Here is a 20,120-nt window from a genome sequence, read left to right on the forward strand (position 1 = left end):
TCCCGCCTCTCCTCATAAGCAACCACTTAGGAGGGCGCAGACGGAGGAGGGGGCGTGTCCAGCAGCTGGCTGTCAGCTCGCGGGGCCGCTGGTGTGTGAGGAGTGGAGTCCGGTCGTGACTGAAGGAGCGGAGTCTGAGAACCGGAGCCCGGACTGATACAGCGCTGCTCCGCGGGGTCTGAGCGCCGAGTTCAGTTCGTTATGAGCGGCTGAGAGGGAGAGGCTTCCCCCTGAGAGCGGCTTATTTACTCCCGAGAGTCGGCAGCAGCAGCACGGTGTTATCAGCAGCAGGAGGAGGAGGAGCAGCAGGTAAACACGCGCAGGTAACGCTCAGCTCTCCTCAACAACACCTGCTTATAGAGATTTAGTGAGGTAAAACGTGGCAGGTTTCTTAAAGACCCTGCTGAAGAACCAGCATGGCCAGCTCAAGCTTAGCTCTTCACCAGTTGGGTTGACCAGCAATGACCAGCAATACTACACTGGTTGACCAGCATGACGATGTTTGTTGACCAATATGACCAAGCTGGTTGACCAACATTACTATCATGACCAAGCTGGTTGACTAAATGACCATCATAACCATGCCGGTTGACCAACATGACTATTATGACTATGCTGGTTGACCAACATGACTATCATGACCAAGCTGGTTGACCAACATGACTATCATGACCAAGCTGATTGACCAACATGACTATTATGAGCAAGCTGGTTGATCAACATGACTATCATAAGCAAGCTGGTTGACCAACATGACTAACATGACCAAGCTTGTAGACCGGCATGACTATCATGAGCAAGCTGGTTGACCAACATGAATATCATGACCATGCTGGTTGACCAACATGACTATTATGAGCAAGCTGATTAACCAACATGACTATCATGATCAAGCTTGTTGACCAACATGATTATCATGACCATGCTGGTTGAACAACATGACTATTGTGACCATGCTGGTTGACCAACATGACTATCATGACCAAGCTTGTAGACCAGCATGACTATCATGACCAAGCTGGTTGACCAACATGAATATCATGACCATACTGGTTGACCTTTGCTACCACTTTGGTTGCTGATCAAGAGCTTATTAATTAACTAGCCTACCACACTAGGGTATGTTTTTTCTGGATGACCAGCTGGTCTTGAGCTGGATATTTTGTAGCTGGGCAGAATGACCAAACATGACTAGCATGACTATGCTGGTTAACAATTGCTACTATGACGACACTGGTTGATCATGGATAGTATGACAAAGCTGTTTGTCCACCATGCTGGATAACTACTATGACCAAACTGGTTGATCTGCATGACTGTCAAGACCTCTCTGGTCAACCAGCATGACCTGCAAGACTAGGCTGATTGATCAGCATGAACAAGACCATGCCTTTCAACCAACATGACCAACAATATCTCGCTGGTTGACTAGTATGACCACCTGCGGAACCACAACTGGTAACTTCTGGCTTAAGTCTACTGGATAATCAAGACTTGGGCCTTAAGATCTGGCACCGTTCTGGTTCGCAAATCTATTTTTGAACCAGTTCGCCACATTTCCACCAAAAAAGTAGGTTCCGGGACTAAGAACGTTTGTTTGCAGCGGGAACCGAAGATTACTAGGTTTTCAGCGTGAATTGTGACGACTTCTGTGGGCGTGTCTCTTTACAGGAGCACTGCCGCTGTGCAACGCCTTCTGATGTAATGTTTTGACGGTTCCACTAAAAATGGTGGAAATGTGGCCTGCACCACAGTTTTTATAAGCCCGAACAGAACTGGTTCAAGAACCAGAGTTCTTTTGGTGGAAAAGTGCTATGTGGGGATAACCAAGACTTTAGGCATATTTTTTTATTTAGGCTTAAACTCTCTTGATAACCGTGACTTCTGGTTTATGTTTACTGGATAACCATGACTTTAAGCTGACACTGTCTGGATAACCATGACTTACCATGACACTGTAGGTTTTAAAATAAGAACTCCTGCCTCTTTGACAGTTATCCAATGAAATTCTGGCTTATGGTGCCTGGAAAACTAAGAAATCCTACTTTCTGTCCCTAGTTTTTTAGGATAGCCCTGGCTTATGACTTTTGAAGTTAGCCAAGAGGCAGAGTAATCATACTTCATATTAATGCATGGATATTCTGAGAAAACCTGCTTTGGGAAGCGCCAAAAGTTCTGACTCAAGTTATCCTGATATTTTGGATTACCTTTGATTTCTGTCTCGATAGATTGTGCTATCTGAGAATTCCTATGTTGTAGATAACCATGATTCTTGGTCTAAATTTGGCAGATATCTAAGATTTCTGACTGAGTTGAGTTCTGACTCAAGTTATTCTGTAACTTTAGAAATCCAGCCAAGATGTTCAGGCTTAAGCTGTTGGGGTAAAACCATTATTGTAGGTTGAAATATGAAGAACTGCTGCTTCTTTGACATCCAGCTTAAGTTATCCAGTGATATTCTGGTTTACGTTTGCCAACAAGCAGAGAAAACCTGCATTGTGGACAGCCAGAAGTTCTGGTTTAAGTTATCCTACTATCTAAGAAATCTTGCTTTGTGGATAACAATGACTTTCTGGCATAAGTTATGTTCTAACCTGGGAAAAGCTGCTTTGTGCGTAGTTTTGTTTTTAGGTTATTCTGCTATTTGATACATTTACTGGCTTAAATGATCAAGCTATTAAAAAAATTCTGCTTCATCTTATTTACCTTACTGAGAAAAAGTGTTTTACATGGGTGTTACTGTAAAAGAATTAGACTTGGTACAAAGAGCTCTGTTTTCGCAACAAGCTGCAAAAACTGGGATTTATGAAACAGTTCGAGTGTGCTGTATCATTCTTACTCTGGTGGTAAGTGAGGTGATATAATCGACATTACACAGCCCAAAGGCCGCAGCATCACATGATTATTAGACTTATTGGGTCGGAGGAGTGCCGTCTGCACAAGGTTTTGGCAAAAGTTTTGGGTATTAGGCCTGCAGCCATGCAGACATACTAACTAACTCTTATATCCAACTCAAAAGGCTTAGATGTAATTATTTACTAATCGGCAATAGTTGTGAAACTATAACCAGGATTTCCATGGTGTGAGATCTGTGTGTATTGGCAGAAAGTCCAGGAAAGGCTGAAAAAAAGAGTCTCTATCACTACAATTGTTATCATGATTTGATAACAAAAACAAGCAGACCCAGTTTTCTGTATTTTGTCCTCCATCCACTTATAATAATGCATCCTGACAGAGGCAGAGGCTGAGTTAGGATCGGAGTCACATGTAGCTGACGCCACTCTAAAAGAGGCTGCTATCTTCTACATCATCTGTTTGGCATCTGCCAGCTGTAATATGTGTAAATGTACATTTAAGGTGAAGCTGTTATTCAAACATGACTCTGCTTTTCCAGTTCAGCTCCTGCTTTCTGTGGTTTCTACCAGCGAAGCTGAACATTTGCCTCCGTAATCGATCCCACGGCTCGTCACATGATGATGTTGTTTATCTTGTCCGTGTTGTTTTGAGCTCATCGGCTGCTCTTTTCTCACGTCTCCCTCTCTCTAGCAGGTGTGATGGAGATCCCACGTAGTTGGGGTGGAGTGTGCTCCCTGCCGTGGTACGTGGGTGGTTCACAGGTGCTGGGCGTGGCATGCGTGGTCATCACGGGTGTGTGGATGGGGCACTTCTACGGTGGCTACGCCTGGAACGGTTCGGGGCAGCAGTTTAACGTGCATCCGCTCTGCATGGTCCTGGGCATGGTCTTCCTCTATGGAGATGGTGAGATTTACGAAACCTGATAAACTTGTTAAACCAGCTGAACGATGCTGCAAGGGCTGTGGATCTTTATTTTTTTAAATACATTTTTAAATCCCATTTTTCTCCCCAATTTATAAGACTAGTTACCCAAACCACTCATTAGGTCTCCCCCTATCACTAGTGATGCCCCAACACCAGGAGGGTGAAGACTAGCACATGCCTCCTCCGATACATGTAAAGTCAGCCACCGCCTCTTTTTGAACTGCTGCTAATGTAGGATTGCTGAGTAGCGTCACAGCGCACTTGGAGGAAAGCGCAGCGACTCGGTTCCAATACATCAGCTCACAGACGCCTCATACTAAGCGACATCACCCTTTTGGAGTGATTTTGGGGAGAGAGCGCCATCTGTCCACCCAGAGAGAGCAAGGCCAATTGTGCTCTCTCAGAGCTCTGGCAGCTAATGGCAAGCTATATGAACGGGATTTGAACCAAAACATGGTGGGCTCAACAGAAAAGTACAAAACATTACATGGATTCTAAAGCAGTAGTCCTTAAGATTTTGAACTGAAAGAACTGAAAACAGTAGTATTTCTGAGTGGCTAGAGGACAAAGTAATATAATAAATATCATCAGTGTTCTTCAGCTACCATCCCTGCAAAATCAAATATATGACATTTAAAACAGAGGTCTGTGGTCTGGTAGGTCACTGGTAGGATCTTCATCTGGCTATAACAGACAGTGGTGCTGCTAATGGCTCTGATACAAGACTTACCGCAAACATGGAGATTTCAGAACAGGAAACTCAATATTCATCTGCTCATAAAGCCAAAGAAACTTAGAATTAGAACTGTTAGAAAATTAGAAAATTACCAGATGTATTCACTCTTATGCATGTTTTTAGCATGACCATGTTTTTAGCATGCTTAGTGCAATTATACATTCTCACTTTCTCACCAAACACTTCTGGACTGCTAAAGTAAAAACAATGATATCGGTAGGTCAGATAAAAAAAAAAACATAATTGGGAAGAAACACTGCAATCAGCACAGCTCTACTTATTACAAAGTAAAAGTAAAAGATAAAGTAAAGATAAAAGTGTATTTATTTGTGTAGTGTGGGAGGTGTGGAAGTCTGTGATTTGGGACACAGCCATACTATTTTTCATGTTGTTTACAACTTAGCTTTTAGAGAACTTACCTCAGTCAGTCTGAATGTTGTTACAAACTGTTTTTAAAATACAGTAACAGCCTAGTGAAAAAAGTAGATTAAAGTATATTAAGCATTATTATGCTATAGTGCACTAAATCGTTCTTGTAGCCACTCTTTTTTAAGAGTGATAAAAAAGAACAACTTTTTTTGTATTTATTATACTTTAATTGTATAAAAATAGTACAAAAGTCTTACTTAAATTGTGCTAAGTGTTCTTAACTGTACTAAAATGGAACTATTTTAAATATACTTAAGTCATATTTAAACATACTACTTTATGTATGTAACCCTATATTTTTCAAATATGCTTACAGTAAAATTATAATTCATTTAATAAGTGTTACAACTGTATCACTGTTATACACGGGGTATATTAGAAAAGTACTAAGAATTAATGATAAATATATATGATCTATTTAGATTAGAGTACAAATATGCTTCTTATTCCTGTCTTTTGTAAGTAGCACACTTCTAGTATACTTCGTTGGATATAAAAATATATTTTAATATACTGTATTACAATGTTTAGCGTGTTACAAATTGACTTTACATTTTTTATGTGATATTTAAATGTTATTTAACACTGTATCCTATAATTTACTTAGATTTATATTTTCCTAATTATAATTCCAGAGCATTGAAATACACTTTAACTGTTAAATAAATGTAATACCTAAATCGATGTAGTAATTTAATTTACTGTCTAAAAAGTTACATGATACTTTGTACTTTAATTTAACTACTGTGACAGTTGTTTTTAACACACTTAACTTTGCTAAAAATGTACAAAAATATATTTGGAAGTAAGTATTTTAGAAATATATTGAATTACATTAAACTAAAAGTGTACTTCATAAGTGTCTTTTTATTTAAATACACTATATTTTACTTTTTAAAAAAGTATGATCAGAGTTTGCTTTCAAACATTTGATGAAAGCATAATATTGATGTACTTTTAATATATTTTAAGTAAGTACATAAATCTGTTAGTATATTTACAGCATACTTAGACATTTCTCAATATGTTTTAAGTACAATTAAGTATATTTTTTATTTCTCCAAGGTAAGTAAGCCAGCCAACATAAAAATCTTATTTCTCAGCCAAACTCAGGCTAACAGAGAATTATATTAATAAAAGTGTTATTATTGTTTTGTGCTGAAAGAGTCCTTAAAAGACTTGTTCCTTAACTAAAGGATTAATTCCAAGCCTAATCATGTTTGAATGGTTTGAACGGAGGACATGAAGAGCGTGTAAAATTTCTTTTGATGTTAAATAGTGTAAACATCACTAATAATGCCTCTGAAGTGTACTTTAGATTCAGATGTTCACAGAAATAGAACAGCTGATTCTGTTGTTGTTGATTTGCTAACACAATAGATATGGTACACTACTTCTATCTTGTTTATCTTGTATTGACTGCAATACAGATATCCATGCCTACAATGCTGTTTAGGATAAATTTGCTGTAGAATCAAATCCGATTTTTTTTCCCCCTCCAGTTTGATCCAACATTTACTGTTTAAATTGTCCCAATTCTAAAGTTTAACTGATACAGCTCTGGGAAAAAAAATACTTCAAAATAATCAGTATCTATCTATCTATGTTTGAGTAAAACGAACATTGTGATTTTTTTCTATAAACTACTAATGTCATTTTTCTCAAATTCCAAATAAAAATATTGTAATTTAGAGCATTTATTTGCAAAACCTCAAATAATGCAAATAAAACAAGTTAATATTTATTTAGAAGCAAAAACAATACTAAAGTTCTCAGGAAGTATCTAAGGAAAAGTTCAGAATTTATAATTGGAAGAGTAATAAAGATGTTTAATCACAGCTTTCATGTGTGTCGGCATGCTCTCCACCAGTCTTACACACTGCTTTTGGGTGACCTTATACCACTCCTGGTGCAAAAATTCAAGCAGTTCAGTTTGGTTTGATGTCTTGTGACCATCTATCTTCCTCTTGATTATATTCCATAGGTTTTTAATGCAGTTCAGGGCTGGAGATTGTGCTGGTCATGACAGGGTCTTGATCTGGTGGTCCTTCATCCACACCTTAATTAATCTAACTGTGTGGAATTGAGATTGTCCTGCTGGAAAAAAAAAACAGTCCCCAGAGCAGAAAGAAGCAAGTTTTCTTCCAGGATAATGCGAATTGATTCATGCATTTTTCGCAAATATCAAACTGTCCAATTCCAGCCTGGTTGAAGCATCTCCAGATCATCACAGATCCTCCACCAAATTCACAGTGGGTGCAAGTCCACACTAAACATTTGATGGCCAGGTGTTGAGCAAAGCTAATCTTACTACAGTCATCTATGGTCCAATTCTTCTGATCTTTGCAAACTTTAGCCTGGCTCTTCTTTGCTTCTCATTGAAGAAGGTCTTTTTTCTAGCTTGAGTCCTGCCTCTAAGATATTGTTTTGAACTTTTCTTTCCATGCACTGCTCCCCAGCTGCCATTTGCCATTCTTTTTATAGGTCACTTGATGTCATCATGCGGTTGCTGACTGACATTCAAATAAGTTGACGGTCAAACTCCAGAGCTAAAATTGAAAAATCTGAATTGAAGCTTGAATTCTTGTGCCAGGAGTGGAATAATGTCATGCAAAAGCAGTGTGTAAGACTGGCGGAGGAGAACAGGCCAAGATGCATGAAAGCTGTGATTACAAAGCAAGTTTATTCCACCAAATATTGATTTCTGAACTCTTAAAACTTTATGAATATGAACTTGTTTTCTTTGCATTATTTAAGGTTTAAAAGCACTGTACCTTGTTCATTATTTTGACCATTTCTCATTTTCTGCAAGTAAATGCTCTAAATGACAATATTTGTATTTGTAACTTGGGAGAAATGCTGTCTGTAGTTTATAGAATAAAACAAAAATGTTAATTTTACTCAAACATATATCTATAAATAGAAAAATCAGAGAAACTGATCATTTTGAAGTGGTGTCGTATTTCTTTTGTAAACATATTATCACAGACATTGTCTTCCACCACAGCAGTCTGACCCATGAGTCATCTATGATTGAGGGTCACAAAGAGCACTGACTGCATTTTAAAAGAATTAGAGTGATGGACATCACCTTGCTCCCTTAACACATATTCCTCCGACTGGCATGTTAAGCCATACCTGTCAAGTTTTAGATTTAAAAATAAGGGATATTTTCCTCTGTACGCTTAAAGCCGTCCCACCAGCCCAACGAAGGTTCAGTATCCCTTACATTTTAAGACAGGTTTACAAAAAATCTAAAATAACCACAAGTGAACCACTTATAAACTACAGTTAGATCATCAGAATCTGAAATGTTGTGGACATTCCTACATATGTCATTCTTTTAATACTGCCAAATTAAAAACCCTTTTTTTTTTTTTTTAATTAAGATTTCATGTTTTTTTTTTGTAATAAATGCACTCTTTTATATGATATTTTTTATTTATTTAATGGATTTAAAATTGAACAAAGGGTGCACAAATTCTGCAAAATGACTGTAGGTGACCTAAAAATAGTATCATGAGCTTTTACTAAAAGGACATGGACCAGATATATTCCATCAGTAAAAATTAGTCCTAAGGGGCCTGCACAATAATTTTTAATTAATACTTCTTTCTTTTGATCACTCCACCCCTGATCAGTTCAGTTAATGTCGGTCCTCTCCACATTTCTAGTTAAACCGAGTCACAAGCTGTAAATTTGTTTATTTTAAAAGGTTTAATCTGTGTGTTTTATTTCGGAGACGAGTATTTTTAAGCAGCTATCAGAAAAATCTCATCACAGTTTCTATGATTAGACTACCGTTACCTTTCTTTTAGAAAAATCGCTGTATATCCAGATCTGTTTTAACATCAGCAGCTCCAACTGCGACGGGGGGCTTCCCCACACTGACCCTCCTTTGCAAGCTGATTGGCTGTTTCTCCTGAAAGGCGGGACTTTCTCCTTGAACCGGCTCCACGATTGGTTAAGAGACACAGAGCAGTCAGCTCCCTGTCTCCTCAATAATATATATTTTTTCATTTTAATATAATACGGGAAATTTACGGGAAAATACGAATACGGGAGGACGGCGGGAAAGAGGAGTAAAAAACGGTAGTTTCCCGGCCAAAACGGGAGACTTGACAGGTATGTGTTAAGCAGACTGGGCATCAAGTGGGGCTTCTAAAGCACTGGCAGAGGTGCTTTTTATCGCGATTAACATTATATACAAAAATCAGGAAACACATGGTGGTGGTAGGATCAATGATGGGATTGAATAGTGATAAATGGCTTTATTTGTTCATTCATAACAATTGTAAAGAAATCATACAGAAATTACACACCAAACACCCAGTTAACCACTGTTTTCTGCAGAAACAAAAAATACAAAAATCAGTGTTTTTTTTTTTTCCTTTATAAGACAGACAGACATCCAGAAACACATACTGTGGTGAAGGTCACTCAGTGTTCCACACAAATCAAATTAGAAACTGCTCCTATCTCACAGATATAACTGTGTGTGCTGTGTATTAATCATTAACCGCTGCTGCAGGGGGACTGTCGCTCAGGAAATAATCTACTGATATAAAAATACCTGCTTTCAGATGAAAGTGTAATCACACAGCTATTACAAACAGAGTAAAGTGTACAGTATAAAACACTGCAGCTGCCTCTCTGTCCCGGCTGTTCTCAGATCAGTCCAGCAGAGCTGCTCAGGTTGGTTTTTGTAATGTGAAACAGGCTGTGCTGCTCTGTATTTGATGGCTGTAATTAAAGTATTGTTTGGCCTTGGGGGCGCGGAATCGAACCCCCAGCAGAAACAGACGCGGTTTCTCCAGCTAATCTCTTCGGCCTTCACTACGGCAATTCAATTAGGACACTAAACCTGAAAGGTCCATGTTCCATTAGGAGTGGAGCTGTGTGGATTGACGTGGCTGAGAACAGGCCTGAGGGGATTGGTGACTGGTCGAGGGGGACACTCATTTATTGTGTGTATAGTGACTCTCACAGGTTCAGCTTTAGAACGTCTCGTTATTAAAAAGAGCGGTGGAAGGAAGCTACTAATGACTGATTACCATTATCTCATTATCTTGTTATTATCTTAATGAAAATGGATTTCAGTTTGCAACGTTTGCAATGTTTTGAGAGAATTATTCCTTTTGCGTTTCAGTCTAAAAGCACAGTAATTGTCTCTGACTACTAGCTCAATCCCGTTTTTAATTTGTACCCCTACCCCTTGTTTACGAGTGTCATCCTCCCCCCTGGAAGGAAGTTACAAGGGGAATTACGTTTCACACGCCAGTGAAAAGTGGCAGCCAATCATGCACAGAGTACTCTCAACCGGAACTACTGTCTACCTGGAGGGCACTGAGGAGTTGACCCAGCTCAGAGTGCCAAACCATATTTGGGTATACATTCACACACATTCACACACCAGGGAATCCAATTTTCTGGGCAATTTAGAATATCCAATTGACCTGATCTCCATGTTTTTTTGGACTGTGGGAGGAAATCCCACATAAAGAGAATATGGAAACTCCACCCAGATAGGGACTTGAACCCAGGACCCCAGTGCTAAGAGGCTAACTAGTATATTAATAAGGAATTACAGCAGCTACACACCAACCATCTCAGAGCTATTACTTGTTTGATGGAGGTAAAAACCCAATACATTGTCAAAATAAATATATAAAAAGACAGAGGAAAAAAAACACTGCCTCATTAGCAGCTTGTAGCGGTGCTCTGTAGGTGACCCTGCTAGTCTGCTGTGATAGCAGAGGACCACCTTTTTTCCATACCACCTAAAATACAGTAGCCTCAATAACAACTGCGTTTAATTTAAGTGTCTGTAATTACAGACTTTTCAATTTTTGTATGAACAAAATGTTATTAGTTAAAAAGTGTTAAAACTGCTGCAAACTATAATGGTCTGAGCAAAAGAGGTTGTCTTAGTCTCGATCCACTGAAACCATGGTATTATTAGTTTGCAGTATTAAAAAAATACTTTTTACACAGCAAAAAGGCAAGTGTTAAATTAACTCCCACAGAGTTGAATTGAACTCTTTTCAGGGTTTATATAGGTCCACACTCTTTGGAGTTAAATCAACACTTTCAAAATAGTTAAACATTTAACACCTTGCCAGAGTTCCTTATTAACTCACATTTGTATTTATTTAACTTCCTAAATTGTTACACTAACACTGAAAAGAGTTAAATATCTAAATTAGTATTTCTTAGTGCATTACCAACACTTTATCACAATTTACTGTACAAAGGATGGTAACTTGCTCTTATAGCCTACAATATATTGGCTAGACAAACAACCATTAAACAAAATATAACACAATACCCAATGGAAGGTAGCCCTGGTGGGCAAGATTTCACACTGATGTTAATTTAGGAGCTGGGGGACACACCCATTATGCAAATCACATGTTTAACTGGGCGGAGTTTAATTAAATCTCTGTGGAGTTGGCCAGTATTTTTTGGGTTTATTGGGATTAACACTGAAATATTCAACTCTGTCAAATAACTTCAACACTGAACACCATTTAAATCTGAAAGAGTGAAAATAAACTCTCAGCTGTTTAACTCTGAAATTTCAACTCTCCTGTTTTTGCTGTGTAGATGGTCCAGGCCACTTACAGGAAGTTAAACAATAAAAGAAGAAAAAGAACTGGTGTTGTGTTGAAATCCGAAACCTTTTGGGTTTAACAGATTATTACACTGGTGATTCCTGTAACTACTGTAACTGTAGATTAAACCTTATTAATATTCAAGGAAATTAAAGGAATTCAAGGGTAACATGTTATGCTCACTCTGCCGTATGACGGGAGGCAGAATTCGGCACAATATCTGGAAAGGCAACTCACTGAATTGACAACATGCTTATCTCCAACACACGTCCAATACTTTAAAACAGGTCACATTTGATCATTATTAATATTAAGCATTTTTTAAATTGAGAGTGCAGTTTTGCTGTGATGAGTTATTTGTAATGAACACATTTATTTATAAGATATTTACAATAATTTAAGTACAGTAGTATTATATGTCTGTTATTTGTGTGAGTCCACTTGAGTTTTTTAGTAGCATTGCCATGCTAGCTAACTAGGTACGTGCCACCTTGCTGATCTAACTGGCTTGTATGTAGTATTAAAAGAATCTGATTAATTAAAATAATTAAAAGAGTTACAGAATGGAGTTGTAATATTGAAAAAGCATTGAAATTTCAATGACTCAAGAAACCAAAACTAACCGGACTAAATGTACACAATGTACGTACAAATACATGAATAAAAAGCTAAAGAAGTTCTAAACATTTTATAGCGTAGCTGATTTAGTGTATCTATGCCTGTGTGTTCTGTACTGTTTAATTATGTTTATGTGTGTGTTTATTTGTGTGTAGGTGTGTTGGTGTACCGTGTGTTCAGAAACGAGAGTAAACGCTCTGTGAAGATTCTCCATGCCCTTATACATATGATGGCCCTCGTTATCAGCATTGTGGGTAAGTCATGCACACATAGCACTGCAGTTAGTCGTTAATGCTAACACTGCTCCAGCCTTGGTGATGGAGAAACTTCACTGAAAACTCACCTTTATAACGCTGCACTTCAGCAGAGTGGCTTTACTGCTTCTTAATATCTAACTGGTAAAATTCATACTGATGATTTTTGGGAAAATTAAATATTTTTAAGGTTGCCATATAGTGCGAAAAAGATGTTAGTTTTATATAGCAGTTAAAATATAGAAAATTTGATCTATTTTGTAATCAAAATTAAGCTACTAAAATAAATAAAAAAGTTATGAAAAGGTAATGTAACAAAAAATAAACAATTATACAAAAATACCCTTAAAGCTTCACAATAAATACGATACAATACAAGTACAATACAGACTGCATCCATAACAATGTTATCAGGAAAGATATTATAGGCCAATCCCCCTCACACCTCACACTCATATCCCACTTATCAGTACTGCGTTCTTTAGCTTCTATGGCACATGGCAAAAGTCATGGGACACAGTACTAGCTCCTGTCAGTGTGTAATTCAGTGGATTGAGATCAGTGTGTTGATGTCTCTCCTCAGGTTTGGTGGCGGTGTTTGATTACCACAACAAGGCTAACATTCCCAACATGTACTCTCTGCACAGCTGGTGCGGCATGCTGACCTTCGTCCTCTACTTCCTGCAGGTGAGCTGCACCTGGCTTCTCCTCTAAACCTCAGCAACAGTTCAGCACTTTAACATCTCCACAGCTGCTCTGGGTGATAGATAGATAGATAGATAGATAGATAGATAGATAGATAGAGAGAGAGAGAGAGAGAGAGATACTTTATTTATCCTGAAGGAAATTTAGGCATCCAGCAGCAACAACACAATACAATAAGAAACATATTCAAACACAAATTACAACACAGAAGAATTGAAAATATATAAGGCTCTAAAAAATTAACTATACAAGGTAAAGATCTATCTGTAAACGAAGCAGTGCAATAGATGTTGCTAAATAATTAACAAAGCAAAGTGCAATGTGCAATGACATTGATTATGAAGGTGACATGTTGTTATACCTGTGCTTAATTATACGATTACAATACGATGGTTTGCAGAAGAGGTACCCACTATATTCACTGCACGCCACTGCAGCCCTACAACATATGTTGGCCATATACCAAATTTCTCCATACATTCCACAAGCTAAACACCCCTATGATGATACTCTTGGCGATTTGACAAAACACTAAGTTTAAAAAATATTGCAAAAATACACTACTGCAACAAAATGAAAAAAAAAAAATAAAAATACGATAATGCCAAAATACGATATGGCACACCCCTAACTGAGATATTAAGTCAATGATCCAGAATATCATGATACTAATAATGCACTCCATATATCGCCATATATCCAGGATTAAAGTAAAATAAATGATACTGGGCAATTAGAATCTGTCTCTAGTAGATATATAATGGTAAATGAGAACAGTATGAATTTTGCTTTTGCTAAAACAGCAAAAAAGTAGCACCCTGATGTGATAATTAGGGGTGGGTGATATGGCACGATATTTTAGGGTATAATATCGTTCACAATATTCAAAAATGTTGGCGATATTATTGCGTACGATACGATATGGCACACCCCTAGTGGCTACCACCACCATGCTTTATTTTATGGTTAAATTAGCTCATATTTAGCCATGTACTGTTAACTACTGTTAGTGTGCTGTGTCAGAAAGGTAACCTCATGCTTTTCCTCCCTTTTTTCCCCCTTGTTTTTTGTTTTTAAACACATAAAAAGTGGCTGCTGGGCCTGGGCTTATTCCTGTTCCCCTGGGCGTCGACAGTGCTGAGGAGCTGGTACCTTCCGCTGCACGTCTTCTTCGGACTGGTGCTGCTGGCCATGGCTGTGGGTTCCTCTCTCATGGGCATCACAGAGAAGCTGCTCTTCAGCCAGTGAGTGTTTCCACACTTTAATGACAGTAAAAAAAATAAGTTACATATAGGTAATAGGTTATTGTAATTAGTGCTGGAAAATATGGCAGTACCAGTAAAAAGTTGGATACACCATAAATTCAGTGTTTTTTTTTTTCAATTCAGTTCAATTCAAATGTATTACTGTAGAGCTTTTTACAACAAATGTTGTCACAAAGCAGCTTTACAGAGATACGGGTCCAAGCCTCTTATGAGTAACACCATGGTAGTAGTGTGGTCCTTGCATTGAAATGTAAAAAAAAAATATGTTTTAAAATTATATCACCCTTAATGAGGTGCAGTAAATACTGATATTGAATTATTATACAGCAAGTGAGTGATGTTTTAGGTACACTGAGTACTCACTGCTAATTAATAAAAAAAATATCTTTAATTTTACTGAGGCTACATTAGCTCATTAGTCCAAACATACTAAGAGAAATACAAAAGCACTGTAAATAATTTACTTGATTTTATCTAAAAACAGAGCTGTAAAACAGGCCAATTCCAAAACCCCCAAAACTGTTACATCACAGTTTGATGCAGCATTGCCAAGTTGCACTACAGCCCGCTTGAAGGAAAGCACAGCGACTCGGTTCTGATACATCAGCTCACAGATACCTTGTGCTGATCCACATCACCCTTTGGTAGAATGAGAGGAAAGAGCGCCATCTACTGTAGCCACCCAGAGAGAGCAAGGCTAATTGTGCTCTCTCAGGGCTCCGACAGCTTATGGCAAGCTGCATGCCCGGGATTCGAACCAGCGATTTTCCGATCATAGTAATGGGACCGCTTAGTCCATAATACAGTTCTATATAGACAGCAGTGTGCTGTGTATCGTGTTTTGCCGGAGATCAGATTTGAGTATTAAAGGATTTATGGGATATATGTCATAGCCTGTCTCACGTACGCTGTCGTTAATGGCGTTTATGTTTATAAATCTCTAAAGGTTATTTAGAACAGCCTGAATCATCACAGCTTCTAATGAATGCTGCAGAATCACGGCTCAGAATGGGAGCGGATTGGAAGACGGGTTGAGTGGTGAACAGAGTACAGCAGCGCAGTGTTGTTGTTAGCAGAGTGAGTCACTGCACAAACTGAGTCACCGTCCTTTCTGTAGCTTCATGATTAACTGCATCCTGCTTCCTTTCTGCATCTGGGCTGAGCTGAGCTCTGATTCTGATTCGGCTTTATTCTGTGGAGCTCTTTCACTTGTTGATGCTCCCGGTAAAATATTAATGTGAAAGCTCCACATTTTCACTTTCACAGTTTATAATCAAACTAAGTGTGTGAGTGACAGCCCAGCTACCAATGTTTGGTTAGTAGAACAATTTCTGAATATTACAGTTAACGTTTTTACTAGGGGTGTCACGATTCTCTAAATCCTCGATTCGATTTTATTTCCGATTTTAGGATCACGATTCGATTCGATTCGATTCTCGATTTTCTTTTTTCTTTTTTTTTACAGCAGAGAGGCCTATGCCAGTTTTATATTAGTCTATGGTCAGTCATTGGTTTGATTAATCAAATTTACAATATCTTATTTCAAAAGTGGGCTTGATATAAGTCAGGGGTGTCCAAACTACGGCCCGCGGGCCGCTCCAAAAAGGGAAACGGGCCGCAAAATTTAGATATTTTTAGAAATAGAAATAGAAATTTAGTATTTTAGAAATAGAATGAAAGTTGGCCCGCTGTTAAGCGGGTTTTTATAATGTGAGATTCAGAGTTTGAACGCTAGGGGTCAGAATCAAAAAGCGGAGACGTTGCGCATTTCTAGCGCAGAAAAACGGGCCAAAGAGTATAAAAGCGGAGAGATTGCACAGTTCTAGTGCAGAAAAACGGGCTAAAGAGTCTAAAAGCGGAGAGGGTGCGCATTTCTAGTGCAGAAAAACGGGGCAAAAGAGTCTAAAAGCGGAGAGACTGCGCATTTCTCGTGCAGAAAAATGGGGCAAAAGAGAATTAGAAAAACCTTAGTTTACACAACACTGTCAAAGATAAAGATAGTAAGTCAAGTAAAATGGTGTGTAAATGAAATAATCAGGAAAAAGTATTATTTAAAGTGGTATATTTCATTATTTGTTTTATTACAGAGTGTGGCCCGTGACTTCAAATATATTTCTCTTTCTGGCCCCCAACAAAAAAGGTTTGGACACCCCTGATATAAGTGATGCAAAGTGATACAAGTGATCTGTAATATACCACATTAGGCACTAATGGTCAAATTTAAATAATTTAATTAAGATATATATGTAATGCAGTCGTGTTTTTTTTGCTAGCAGCAGTGTGCACTATTAAAACAGCAATGTGCAACACAACCCACTGGTTGCACTATTGTTCTCGGATCAAGTAGAATACCAAAGTAATCGACTTTTAGTTTTAATATGCAATTTAAATAAAACTTATTTCACGCTGGTTCTTGCCTGAGGAGGGAATCAAACCTCAAATCAAATAATTTCACATTGGATTTCTCCTTTAACTGAGCTAGTCTAACCTTTCATACCCGTCTTTAATCCAGTGCTTGGTCAGGAAAAGTTTTAATTTTTTTTTTTTTTTTGATCATGTAATGCCATTGCAGTAAGATTTAACACCTCTGATAATGTGAGCTGTGATGTGTCTCCTGTGGCATCAGGTCCTCGTCCTCGTCCTCGACGTTAGCTCCCGAGGCGGCCCTGGCTAACGTTCTCGGCCTGCTCCTGGTGTGTTTTGCGGTCCTGGTGGGGTTCGTGGTGACCAAAGAAGAGTTCAGACGGCCCCCAAACCCCGAGGAAGAGGCCCTGTCTGTGCACTTCAACACACTCAACGATGGCTCTGGCCCAAGCTCTCCCTAACCCAGCAGCAGCCGCTGTGGAGATGCCACCATTCTTATCTTACTGTCAAGCCTAAAGTCTCTTCAGTCTGTCCTCACGCCTTCCCGTTCCTTAGTCCATAATAATCCTCTTTCACTAGTCTGGTTTTGCCTGGTTCACACTACACGATTTTAGTACCACTTTAAAATAAGACTACCTTTATAAAGGGTTTATAAATGGTTACTAATTAGGTTGTAAATGCCTTAAAAATCATTAATAATCACTTATAACACACCCACAGCCATCTATACTGTTGCCCTTTCTACATATGTGTTATAACTGATTATTAATGATTTTTAAGGCATTTACAACCTAATTAGTAACCATTAATAAACTAATTGTAAACCATTTATAAACCCTATATAAAGGTAGTCTTATTTTAAAGTGGTACCGTTTTTTTTTTTTTGTCAGCGACTGTTTTTTTTGTAGATCGCAGACAAAACCCTCTTCTTGGAGCCAAATCATCATTATTTAATCTGAACTACTTAAAGACGTTTTTACCCAGCCATTGCCAAATGAATACAGCTGAGTAACTGATGCTCTGCAAAAATCTAGCCATTTTAATATCTAAACAAGCTGGAGATTGAGGTCGTTTTTTTTACACCAACACTATTTGGTCCAGTTAAAACAAACTCTGGTTCATTTGTACCCTTAGTGCGGTTCAATTGAGCAGGTGTGAACACAGTAATAGCATTTGGATCTCGAACGGTTCGCTTGCGGTGAGAAAATGACCCATCTTAAGCCGACCCAGCTATCAAATATACAGTTTGATCTGATATATTAGGTTAGTCTGGTATATATTAGCCAGATAATGCTAATTACCACAGCTTTGATCATCAAACGCTGTCTCTGCTTCATGCTGTTTACACACGCGCTCTGTGCTGCGTTCACTACTCACAGCTGTGCGACTCCGTTTACTACCTGTACATCCCATTGAAAACACTGTGATTGGGTGGTGCTGAGTGGTCCAGCAGCGGTCTAAAGCACTGCCACCATGAGCAGGAGGTCGCAGGTTTGAACCCCTTCTCATTATAATAAAAAAAAGAAAAGAAAAAAAGAAAACACTGTGATTGAAAGTGCAATTTATCAGCGTTTACACTGCACAGATACACGTGCTGAAACACAGAATCCACTTCTCTCTCTATTTACTTTTTTGCTCTCGTGATTACAGCCCAGCCAGCCGTACAGAGTGAACAATACAACGACCTGACCACTCAAAAAGTAGTGTAGTATGAACCAGACATTACTGAAAACACTGTGTTCCAACAGACCTGATCAGGAATCGATCAGTTCACTGCAGGGGGAACTGATCAAACACAGTAATGATCAGTGGAAGATGATGATTAGGGCTCCAGGAATGGACTAACACAAGCTGCTGCCAAAGGCTTTCTAACACTGCCCCCTTCTGTTCGAAAAAGGCATTACAGGGTCGATTTTAGGAGAAACAACAAGGTGCTTTTAGTTAAACGGCTTGATGTAGGAAAGTCAAAATGAAGGACTGCCAATATAAAACCTGTTTATACATAAAATACACATTCATACATAGATTTTCATGTTTAGAAGTGAAGTTTCCAAATGTTTCTGTATTTAATCTTTGCCAATCTGACTGAGTTTTCATGTTTCAGACCAGCATACTGTATAATACCAGTCAAAGGTTTGGACACTGTCCACTAACAAGTTGGGAATAACTTATAAATTAAATTAAATTAAATTAAATTAAAGTACTACTAATGTTTTGTTGGCTGAGCAGATAAACGTTTCCAAACCTTTAGCAACTAGTGAACCAAAGCCCACAAAGAAAAAAAAGTGACTGATGGGCTTAAACTGCCTCAGGAACCTTTCTTGTGAAAGACCGTTTTTTTCACCATTTAGCCACAACAAGCAAAACTTGCACGATTGATTTGTCCTATGTTTTATTTTTGCCAACAATTTACAGAATATCTGTCATATCAAGCCAAACAAAAAATGAAGACATTACCACTCGAGCTCACTGGGATGTGGGTAAAGACCAAAGGTTTAAAAGCATTGGAGTAGAAGAACCAGAAATACTAGTGCATCTCAAAAAATATAATAGAATATCATTTAAAAGCTACTTTATCTCTGTAATTCAGTTTAAAATGCGAAACTCATATATTTTATAGATGTATTACACGCAGAGTGATCTATTTTAAGCCTTTATTTCTTTAATTGTTGATGATTATGGCTTACAGGCAATGAAAATCCAGAGGCACACAGTCCAAGCTGATTGAGGTCTAGTGTGAAGTTTCCACCAATCAGTGATGGTTTAAAGGAGAGACATGTCTGTCATCTGCTGGTGTTGATCCACTGTGATTCTCACAAAACCTTACAGCACTTCATGCTTCCCTCTGCATCTGACAACTTAATACAGAGATGAGGATTTCATTTTCCAGCAGGACTTGGCACACTGCCCACACTGCCAAAAGTACCAATTAGTCTTATATAATATTCTAATTTTTTGAGACACTGATTTTTGGGTTTTTATTGGCTGTAAGCTTCATAATCATATCAACAATAAAATAAAAAACGCTTAAAATAGATTACTCTGTGTGTTTAATACACACATATATATATATATATATATATATATATATATATATATATATATATATATATATATATATATATATATATATAATATATATATAATATATGAGTTCACACACAATTACAGCTATTCACAAACATTGTTTTTTTATTAAACAGATCATTTTGTAGCCCCTTTATGTTTCAATGTATAAACGTGGATCTTAATATTTCCAAAGTCTTATTCTAGCGCTGTACAATCTAAAATTCATTCCTTTCTTATTTTTAGTTTGATTCCCACTTTCTATTAGTTCTTCTAAATATGTGCTGTT

The 20,120-nt window shown here is 37.9% G+C and overlaps 1 protein-coding gene across 3 annotated transcripts; it reads left to right on the plus strand.

The window, feature by feature from the left end:
• The first annotated feature begins 78 nt into the window (after positions 1-78).
• Positions 79-19,807, plus strand: LOC103030455 (transmembrane ascorbate-dependent reductase CYB561). 3 transcript variants are annotated; one of them, XM_022668085.2, is made up of 6 exons: positions 79-323; positions 3,547-3,759; positions 12,333-12,431; positions 13,015-13,118; positions 14,226-14,380; positions 17,028-19,807. In XM_022668085.2, exons 2-6 carry the CDS (start codon positions 3,555-3,557, stop codon positions 17,224-17,226), a joined length of 762 nt encoding a protein of 253 aa, XP_022523806.2. In that variant the 5' UTR covers positions 79-323; positions 3,547-3,554; the 3' UTR covers positions 17,227-19,807. The 3 variants fall into 3 exon arrangements, with proteins under 3 accessions (XP_022523806.2, XP_022523807.2, XP_022523808.2); XM_022668086.2 differs by having other exon boundaries at positions 3,550-3,759; XM_022668087.2 differs by having other exon boundaries at positions 79-309.
• The last annotated feature ends 313 nt before the right edge of the window (positions 19,808-20,120 follow it).

This window comes from Astyanax mexicanus, chromosome 3 (genome assembly GCF_023375975.1).
Source record: "Astyanax mexicanus isolate ESR-SI-001 chromosome 3, AstMex3_surface, whole genome shotgun sequence".
Taxonomy (NCBI): Eukaryota; Metazoa; Chordata; class Actinopteri; order Characiformes; family Acestrorhamphidae; genus Astyanax; species Astyanax mexicanus.